Source organism: Natator depressus, chromosome 6, assembly GCF_965152275.1.
Source record: "Natator depressus isolate rNatDep1 chromosome 6, rNatDep2.hap1, whole genome shotgun sequence".
Taxonomy (NCBI): domain Eukaryota; kingdom Metazoa; phylum Chordata; order Testudines; family Cheloniidae; genus Natator; species Natator depressus.
The window spans coordinates 5,153,312-5,164,313 of record NC_134239.1 but is presented as its reverse complement, the minus strand read 5'-3'; the positions used below and the strand labels follow the sequence as shown (position 1 = coordinate 5,164,313).

General features: G+C 44.4%; 1 protein-coding gene across 1 annotated transcript; it reads left to right on the top strand.

Annotated features, from left to right (window-relative positions):
- Nucleotides 1-7,704: 7,704 nt before the first annotated feature.
- Nucleotides 7,705-8,703, top strand: LOC141989127 (olfactory receptor-like protein COR4). The gene has a single exon (XM_074955481.1). It carries the CDS (start codon nucleotides 7,705-7,707, stop codon nucleotides 8,701-8,703), a length of 999 nt encoding a protein of 332 aa, XP_074811582.1.
- The last annotated feature ends 2,299 nt before the right edge of the window (nucleotides 8,704-11,002 follow it).

Sequence of the window (11,002 nt, the reverse complement as noted above, 5' to 3'; positions counted from 1 at the left end):
CCCTGGCCAGCCCGGCTGGATGTTTGAGCTGCACCCTGGATCTCCCCACTTGCTCATTATTCATTCTGGGGAGCAAGCAGGCCACCCAGTAAAACAGCAGAGTCTATTCCTCACCCCACACTGGGTTTTCCATACAGATATAGATTGTGAAACTATTTGATCTCCTAATCTGGCCTCTATTTCACCGGCTATGAAATTTCACACGCTTACCACCATATTCAGCCCAATTGCTTGTAATTCACGAAAAGGTGCCATGGCACCTTCCAGAATGATAACCAGTTGTGATGTGAGGATACCAGGAAACAGAGAATCCACCTCTTCCCTGGGTAATTTGTTCCAGGGGTTAGTCTCCCTCACTGTCAAAAATGTGTGCCTTACGTCTCATTTGAATTTCTCTGGCTTCGACTGACAGCCGTTGGTTCCTGTTGTGCCTTTCTTGGCTAGATCGAAGTAGCCCTTCCCAGTGAAATCCGATCTCCCTGTCCTGCTTTGTTCCCCCCAGCCAGTAGAGTCCTCCTAACTGTTTGTCTGCTGGGCTGGGGATATCAGATGCACCAGAGGCATGCAGAAGAGAGTGCACTGCATCAGCCCTGCGTTGGGCTCAGGGGTTTGGCCTTGGCAACTTCTGCTCCAGCCACATCTCTGGGTGCCTGGGATCAGGGCTTCTGACCCCCGTGGTTGCAGCCAGGGCTGGGGTGCTGAACTCAGGACTTTCATGCCCCTACCCACTCCTGCCGGCACTCTGGGTGCCTGGGCTCGGGGCTTCTGCCCGGCATCTGCAGCTGGGGCTCAGGGCTTCCCTTGCAGTTCCTTCTGGGGCTCAGGGGTCCATTTTTCTGGATGCCCCCAAATTGGCCCTTGTCTTAATTTGCCAGGGGACTAGTAGGTAGGAGCCCCCAGCTGAGGTGCTCTCAGACGCAGGGACCCACTCGCACATCTTAGAACCTCATCTAACTTCAGAAAGATTCTTGTCTGCTGCCCTCAGAGCCCAGGTCTGAAGGCAGCACAGAAGTGAGCGTGGCAATGCTGTGACCCCCCCTACAACAACCGCTGAACTCCCCCACGATCCCATTTTGGTTGGGACCTCCACCAAACGAAATGTCATTGAGATGGACATGTTCCCAAGGAATGTGTCAATTTCAAGGAATCAACATTTCCCAGCTGAAAACAAATGTTCACCTGGAAAACTTTCAATTTTTTTCAGAGTGGTGGCCATGTTAGTCTTTACTAGCAAAAACAAAGAGGAGTCCTTGTGGCACCTTAGAAACTAACAAATTGATTTGGGCATAAGCTTTCGAGGTTTAGAACCCACTTCATCACATGCATGGAGTGGAAAATACAATAGCAGGTATAAACACACAGCACAGGAAAGGATGGGCGTTGCCTTACCAAGTGCGAGGTCAGTCTAACGAGACAATTGAATTAAGAGTAGGATACCAAGGAAGGAAAAATCACTTTTGTCGTGGTAATGAAGGTGACCCATTTCAAACAGTTGATAAGAAGTTGTGAGTAAGAGTAGGGAAAAATTAGTATGGGGGAAGTTAGGACTTTTGTCTGCAGAATTTTATTTCATTTTTTAATGAGATTATGTCTTTTAGGTTTTGTTGCACACAAGCAGAGAAGTTTGCAAGACATTGCAAACTTCCAGCAAGAACAATAACACACAAGAGCCCCAAAATCAGAGGGAGAGAATGGAAGCTACTGCCTATAACAGAGAGGCACAAGTCACTAGGTACCTGCTGACTGATTGCTGCAAAGCCCCCACTGAGCTACCTAGCATGCAAGTAGGTCCAGGAACCGTGCCCAAAATGTAAAGTCGCAGTATTCAATTTTAACACAACCACAAATACACCAGAGCCTCCAAATTTTCTGTTTTACGAGGTCTCTCCTTGTTTTGGAACACTGAGTTCTAAACATGCCATGGGGAATTTGAATCAAATTTCAGCTACTAATTAGTATGTGTTTGGAACAATCACTAGTGTGCATTCGGTGTTATGTTGTAGGTTTCTTTAGGAAATTTGGGGAAACGGGAGCACTGGGAAAGCCTATTTCCACCCCCCCACACACACACACACACTGCACATTTGCTGCCCACGGGTGCTGCCTGAGCAGTAGCATTGTGACATCAGAGATAACCCACCACTCAGCACTCCCGGCCTCCAGCTCCTTGTCACACTTGGGGAGAATGACTAGCCCCCTGGCTGCCATGGCAACAGCTACCTTTGACAACTGATTGCCCCCTTCTTACCAGAACATCGTCACAGAAAGGACGTTTGTAATGAAACAGGACCAGATTTGGAGAAGCAGGACAGCCGCCTGCTGGGCTCATTTGGGTTTGTACTGTGGTACGGTACAGTGTTTCTTCTCAAAGGGCAATTGTTTGCTACTTTCCTTAGTAAGGGCTTGGTGAAAATAAGATGCAAAATTCCTGCTCTTTTACTTGGATATTGTTTATCTGCTTCTTACACATTCAGGGTTATAGCTTAGAACTTTCACTGAAACTCAAGTTGCATAAAATGAGGGTTTTGTTTTAATACAGTTCAATTTAATTACTGTCAATACTGTGTTCAGCACAGAACTGAGTGGTGAAAAGGGACCTTCACAAAGATAAGGATGACAATAAAATATATACTGAAAACAACGGATGAGTAAGAGGTTCATTGTTTAAACAGCACTTATATAATAGTTTTTCTTTCTATTAAAAAAACTAAGGAAATTAACAAACCAAAAGCCCTTCATTTAATGTTTCTTAGTTTAGCTTTCATCAATAAATTAAGCCGTCAAATAATTTGGATATACAAAGTCAAGGTTTTAAAAAGGATTAAAAGGTTACAACTTTTAGCATTCTCAGGTTAGCAAATGTCCAAATAAGTATTGCCCTGGCACCCTTAATTCAGTCGTCTTGGTCCTTTGCGTGATGATGCAGATTTTAATTACATGATCCCATGTTATTTTTTTCCCGTCAGGACCCTGCCTTATTCAGTGCACAAGATTTTCTGCTCTGGGGCTGTGTATTGAAGGAGTCTGTTGTCTGCAGGATCCCTGCCTCATTTATTGCAGAGTTAATGTTGAGTGGGCAACGCTCATTCTGGTATTTCCTTTCTTGAAAGTGCTTGACTTTGAAACCTTTTAATCCTTTGTGTATTTTCTATTTTTATGGCTTACAACACTGATGAGACCAACCTTTATGACAAAGGGTATTTTTTTGTTTGTGACATATCTATTATTTGTCTCTTCAGTGTCAATAGTGTGTACTTTACAAGACAGAAAAAGAAAAGACACTCCCTAATAAAAAGACATTATGATCTAAGGAAGACGGACACATAGAAAGAAACCAGGATGTGTAAGGACTGGGAATATCTTTTTCTCTCTTTGTTTTGAAGTCATTTATTATTAATAATTATTATTTATTAGTAAAGAAAGGGTGGTGCATTGGGGAACTTGCGTGGTGAGGATGTTCCATGCAGAGGAAACAATTTGAAAACACACAGGGAATGGAATGGGAGAAAGAAACACATGGTATTGGTGCTAGCTGTACTGGTAAAGCAGAAAGGGAGGGAGGTGATGTAGAAAAGACCTAGATTTTTGATTATGGCCTGTCCCTGTAAATAGCCCTGTAATGAGGTGGCTTGGCATTTTAAGGACTGGAGGCCTGAGCTCAGCCAACCCTAGCTGCTAAGAAGGCCCACCTGAACACGGATCAGCTGATTCTCTTACTGATCATCTGGGAGCAGAAGAGGAAGTGGCTGAGAGAGTTGCAGGAGCTGCAGAGAAAGGAAGGAGCAGAAAGGAAGGCTAAAGACAGAGTCTGGCAATAGTCTCTGCTCTCAGGATCTTTCCTTCAAGGTTAAGGCCAGCAGCAAATTGCCATATGCTGTTCTTCTCCTTTTGGTTCGTTGTCTCTTGGAAAATATATAAAACCTGGCTGGAAGGGCCAGTGAGACTGATCTGTTGTGAGTGCAGCTGTGGAGACTGGAGGAGGGAGAGATGGATGACAGGGTGGTACAGATAGACTCAGGCCACCAGGGGGTGCTTGGGAGGAGGTCATGAGCAGGGGAGGAGTGGGGTTTGGGAGGAGACTGCTCTACAACAGGGCCAAATGGGAACCCTGAATTTGTGCACTCACCATCTTTCCTGGTGTTTCAAGTTCTAAACTCCAACCTGGTCGGAAGGCGGCTGTTCAGAACCATCCATAAGTCACATTTAATTGGGCTGTAAAGTTTCACAGGCACAAGGTCATGCCCCCAGAGTTCAAATAAATTGGAAAACCAGCATCATACATTGCATGTAGCGCCCTGGGCCGGCAAACAGGAGGGAACATGGCAGGTACCATTGTGGGAGCAGGCTTGCTGCATACCGGGGAACAAGTCATGCTCTCCGCCACACTGTTACAGCCCCTTGGCAATCAATGATGAGAATGATGTTAAACCTACTCAGGACCAGCACTGTATAAACACATAATAATGCAAGGCTGGCCATACCTTGACCTTCCCCTGGATTGCTCCAACCTGCCTCGTATGACAGGCGCTGGGTCAGGGAGCCAGGGGATGGGTTGTACATCAGCCACAGAGCCCATAGCTCCTCAGTGGCAGAAACCTTTGCAAAACTTTTAAAGATAATGCATCTACATGTGATTATCCCCTGTCCCCAAGAGAAATATGGTATATTTTAATGAGTCTGCCCATGCTTCTCTTGATGATCAGAGCTAAAAAGTGCTACAGGGATTCTCTCCCAAAACGATGCTATGCCAAATATAAACACACTTCCATCCTATACTTTGAAATCAAGAAAGACAACATCTCTCAGAAGGTAGGAGTGAACATTATTACCATTACAATAGAACTGAAATCTCCTTTTGTTTTTACATCAGGAAATAACTCTTTTCAGGTCTCCTTGCCAAGACAGAAATGTGCAGAAGTCAACTTGTTGATTATTTGAATCTGAAATGCAGCCATATTTTTCTTTCAGGATAAAATTATAGTCTTGAAGGGGCACTGCTCTCTGGTGAGGACATCAGAAGATGTGGAAACAGAAAGGAGGTTGTTCTGAGTCTTTCACATGACTTCTCTCTCGTAGTCCATACCTTGGGTGACTTTCTGAGAGGATTATTGACATGTTCTCTGTCATGAGAAACTCAGCCCAAGCACAGATGTTTCCCAATGCAGCTGTCCACTAAATTGCAGGGGATATTACACCTAAGGAGAAATCCTGGGTCAATGAAACTAATGGGAATTTTGCCATAGACTTCAGTGAGGCCAACATTAAATATGGGGGAGTGATGGTCGAGCATTCTCACTGGAGGCTCTTCTAAACCTGGAGGTCATTTCCCTGGGAGCACAGGTCAAAACTCTGCGTTTTCAAGGCACAGTGTAAGGCTCAGCTCTTTCTCTGACTGCTGTGTGGAGGTTTGGTTGTGGTGAGCTGAGTCCAATGGAAATAAATCATTTCCGTGAATTGAATGGCCTTTCAGTGATACGGCCAGCTGAGTTGCTCTACTGAGCATTATGTAGAATGTGTTTACATTCCTCTTTTCTCTGATGTTTTTAACTCCATCTTTCCTTGAATTATATAAAGGGGAATTCGACAGCCTCTTTGGAGAGAACTTTTTGCTTGCAGATAGATAGATAGATCTGAGCTGTGTGAACTGGCAGGAGAGCTCTTTTAGCATCAGTCCTGCTCTTCCTTTAAAAGTGGGGGTAGGAAATAGTTACATTATAGCAAATTTCTATTAAGCTCTATGATCTCTGGTTCAGAGTCTCTCTTGAGAAGGAATTTGGTCTGCAGGGGCATTTGGCTTCACCGGTCTTTTTATGAAACACTGAATAAACACACAGTAATTGCCAGATTGGATCAGACCTGAGCTCCATCTACTGTCTTGTCTCTGATAATGGCTAGTACCAGATGTTTCCAAAGAAGGTTTAATGACCTCTAATAGTCAGATGTGGAATAATCAGCTCTTCCCCGCATCTCGCCCTGAACTCTAATGGTTAGAGATTCATTTAAGCCCTGAAGCATGATGTTAGCATCCCTTAAGCATCCGGATCCATACACTATGCTATATAAAGCTGTCAGATCCCTCCAGTTTCTTTGTAATTCTGCTTAACAGCACTCCTAGGATCTACAGACATTTCCCAACTTCTCAGCTCACCCATAATACAAGCTCAAACCAGCAAGGTACTGAGCACGCTACCCCCAATCCAAAGAAACATATAAGCACATGCTTAACTTGAAGCAACTTTAAGAATGTAAGAAGCCCCATTGAAATCAACATGCTTAAAATTCTGGGTGCTCCACTACAGGAAAGATGGAGATAGATTGGAGACAGCCCAGAGGACAGCAACAAAAATGATGAAAGGTTTAGAAGTGGTAGGGGATGGGCTAGATGACCTCCTCAGGCCCTAAGTTTCTATGATTGTATGAAAAGATAATGCAGCTGCCTAAATGTTCTGCTGGACTGAGGCAAGATCCATGCAGGATTAAGCCCTAAATGACCTATTGTTCTTTGCTTGGACACATTTGATGAAAGAAGTCATGTCCTTCTTCCTTGGTACCTTCTGTAGAACTGCACATTAACCAAGCTGCCTTTGAAGTTGAATAATCATTTTTATTTGTAATATTTGTCTGAATGCCGACTGACTGACATGCTATTTGGCCAAAGCCAAAGAGTGGGTAAAGAAATAAATGACACGTGTGTGTATGTACGGCATGTGTATGAATATGTACACACACAATATGTACACACTACCTTTTACCTTTCCAGGGGTGTTATGAATGAGAAACACGACATTCTCATAATTTCACAAACTGGAATGTGTGACATGAGCTAAATACAATTAACGATTATATGATTTGGCAATCACTATTGTGACACGGCCTGAGGAAAGAGGTGCATTGAGGATATTGACATAGGATGAACCAGCTTTACAGGCAGTTTGATCCCAACTCAATAATCATAATAGAATATTATTATTCTTATCTCTATAAAGACAGGTTAAAAGGTAAATCTATTCAGACAATATTTTTTTCTTATCATTATAAATATATGTTTCTGAAAATATGTTCACTGTTGTTAATTTTCTCACAAATATTCACCCTGGCTACACGCTTTTAGTCTGATCATTAGAAGTGTATGAGTGGTAATTTTTCAGCAGCCAAAGAACAAGAAGCTGCAGGACTTAGTCAGCATGGCTGTAGTGTCCAGAAGGGATACATTCAGAAGTTCCATTTTTGAACTATTTCCTCAATGAATGCATGTGCATCCTGTGTACTGCCTGGTCGCCAATGATTTAAAAACACGAAGGCAAATTTCGGTGCTGGAAACTGTCACCCAATAACCAGAGAGTGTGATGCAAACTGTGTCTTCCTCCTACCCATGTTATTATTCCCAGGTATAATGGAGAGCCACGGATCCTAAGTCTACACTGATCAGTGAAATTAAAATATCAGCCGAATCAGGGTCAAAATGTGTAAATCAGACAAAATTGCAGGGTTATGCACTTTCCTAGAGAGAAAGGAATTTTTTTTTCCCTCAGAAGAAGTGAAGAAGTTCTGGGTTTTCCCATCAGTTGTTACAGGTTCCATTCCACAACTCAAAGGGTCTCTGTGTATATGACCACAGTTCTTTATATTAGCATACACCATTTTCATAAGAACTAATGCCTTCCTTTGTGGTTGATCCCGCAGCGAGTGCCCAAGGCTGAATGAATGGCTGGAGGAAATTGTACGACAGTGACTGAGTTCATTCTCACAGGACTGACAGATCGTCTGGAGCTGCAGGTCCCTCTCTTCGCGGTGTTCCTAGTGATCTATGGTATCACCCTAGTGTGGAATCTGGGAATGATGGTTTTAATCAGGATCGACCCCCGACTTCACACCCCCATGTACTTCTTCCTCAAGAATTTGTCCCTCGTGGATGTCTGTTACTCCACAGTCATCACACCCAAGATGCTGATGAGCTTCTTAGCCGAGAGGAAAGCTATTTCCTACACAGCTTGCATCATCCAATATTTTAGCTTCATATTGTTTGTCATCTCTGAGTGCCTTCTGCTGGCAGTAATGGCATATGACCGTTATGTAGCCATCTGTACCCCGATGCTGTACACGGTCATCATGTCACCAAATCACTGCCTATGGCTGGCGGCTGGTTCATATCTATGGGCCTTCCTGAACTCTGTGATACACACAAGCGGTTTGCTAAGATTATCCTACTGCCACTCCAATATCCTGAATCATTTTTTCTGTGATATCAACCCACTTCTAAAGCTCTCCTCTTCTAGCACCTATGTCAACGAGCTACTTGTTTTCCTCTTTGGCAGTCTGATAGAGGTGATCAGCATTGGGATCATCCTCATCTCATACATCTTAATTATTGCAACTGTGCTGCAGATCCGCCCCACCGACAGCAGGTGCAAAGCCTTCTCTACCTGCACCTCCCACCTGACGGCTGTCTCCATCTTCCACGGGACAATTCTCTTCATGTACTTCCGACCCAGCACCAGCTACGTGCTGGACACGGACAAAATGGCCTCTGTGTTCTACACGGTGGTGATCCCCATGCTGAACCCCCTCATCTACAGCTTGAGGAACAAGGACGTGACGGATGCCCTGAGGAGAGCAATAAAGACAAAATTGAGGGCCCATTTTCCCCCAAAGGGTGTCTTAATAGGACAACCAAATCCTTCAACGGCTGCTCTGCACACATAGGGCTTGTCTCCACTATGGGGTGGATCAATGCTGCTGCGATCGATCCACTGGGGGACAATTTAGCAGGTCTAGTGAAGACTCACTGGATCGACCCCGATTGCTCTCCCATTGACTCTGGTACTCCACCAGAACGAGATGAGTAAGGGGAGTGAAAGGGAGAGTTTCTTCTGTAGACTCAGCGAAGTGTGGACCCTGCAGTAAGTAGATCTAAGCTATGTCTATTTGAGTGACACTACAAACAAAACTCAAATTATGTAGCTTCGATTGACCTGTTCCCTTAGTGTAAACTAGGCCATGTGCTCTGATTCAGAAAGTCCATAAGCACATGTTTAAGTATGTCTCCCTTTGACTTCAGTGGGACGTAACCATATGTTTAAAGTTAAACATGTATTTAAGTGCGGCCTCAGACAGAGATGCTTTTCTGAATAGACACGTGATGTGCATAAAAAGGCCATGTCAGTTATTAAACGATGGTTTGGCTCCCCTGTACCTATGGTAATATATTTTGAAATTGATTTTTCAGTGTAAGATGTAAAAGTGTGATTTGAATATTGTTTAGAATTACTGAATAAAAGGGAAAAGTTCACATTGCAACAATGGATTCATGAGCAATAACCAGGACTGGTTTGATACTCCAAAAACATTGACAGATATTTGTTCAAATAAATTTTGTGATTTTGCTTCAATCAGATCCACAGCCCAACTCATCTGTTTTCTGGGAGGCATTTGAGTGTGTGTAATTACATTGAAAACCGTGTCTTTCGAAAGGGAGACTGTCATGAGTGCTCACTCAGATATAATATTTTGTCAGTACTCACACCAAAAATCTCCCCCGCCCCCCCCCCCCACACACACAACTCTTTGTGAGTTTAGGAGTCGCAATTAAAGACCAGGTAGTTTAGGTGACCAAACATATACAGACACATTTTCAAGGATAGTCATTGTTGGTGAATGCCACAGTTATTGGGATCTCAATGTAAAAGACCTTGGGCCCTATTTTCCTAAGTGCTGAGTACTTGCAGCTCCCCTTGACTTCAGCTAGAGTGATGAATCTTTTATTTCTGGAAATGAGGGATCGAGGGGACTGAAGTTGGGCACTAAAATCACTGGTCATTTCTGAAACTTTTGGGCATGACGAATTAGAACAGTGAATACCTGAAGCACCAGTCACCTCAGGGTACATCCACTCTGCAAGCTAAGCCCAGGGTTTGAACTCCTGCTCAAGTCAACTCAAGCCCCCTTCCATCTCCACATAAATTGCACTAACCAAGGGCTCAAAGCCTGGGTCCAAGGACCCCAGAGTGATAGAAGGTCTGAGCCTGAGTCAAACTAAGACCCAGGGTTTACGTTCTTTATTGGTTTGCAGTGTAGACGCAGCCCCTCTGGACTCCTGCTCTGGGAGTCAGCCAAAAATATCCCCAAAGCTGAGTTTCTTTGTCCACACTGCACCACGAACAAAGAGTTTAGAGTGGTCACATTTTGGAAGCGTGCTAGGAACTCTGGGATATAGGTGGTTGAAATGGGGATCACATAATGCCGTGTAGATGCTGGAGCCCCAGTTTGGGACACAGGGTACAACAATCCCTAACCTGGAGTTACAAACGAGTGTAGATTCTCAAACCCGAGGTTAACAAACTCAGGCTTTGCAAATGTGAGTTCTACTAGCCCAGGGCTTACACTGCAGTGTAGACATGTCCTCAGAGAGCTAGTGAGTCACTGTGGTGTGGATGTGTGTTCAGCACAAGGGGGCTCTGGTCTCAGTTTGCACCTCCAGGCACGACTGTAAAAGTGAGAGCATTGAACTACGGGCAAGTTTCAACCACCTGCCAGGCTCCTGCTAAGATCCTTTGATTTCATACGTATGACGCAGCAGAGCTCCCCTCAGGAAATGGAGAGACTGAACTAATCTGTGGAATCCCAGCCTAACCCCTAGGCCCGCTGCCTTTCAGACCCATGACACATTTTCCCTCTTTTTCCTGTAATTTGATCTCTTCTGCCCTTACCCATACACCGTTTGGTTTTATCTGAGCCCAAAACACAGCTCAGACCCAGGGCAGGGACAGAGCAATTTTAAAGGCTGGGGAGCCTCCTGCATGGCCTACAGAAGCAGCGGAATCCGAGAGCTGTGCAGGCAGAGGAAGGGGGCAAAGAACAGAGCCACACCCGCTACCAGCACCAGCCATCTTAACAGAAAGCATCACCCAGCCCATCACATAGAACCATAAGACTAGTCATACGGCGTCAGACCAATGGTCCATCTAGCCAAGTGACCTGTCTTCCACAATGGCCAATGCCAGAT

Bases quoted from the DNA above. Each gene is read 5' to 3' on its own strand.
- LOC141989127 (XM_074955481.1), top strand. From the start codon at position 7,705: ATGGCTGGAGGAAATTGTACGACAGTGACTGAGTTCATTCTCACAGGA.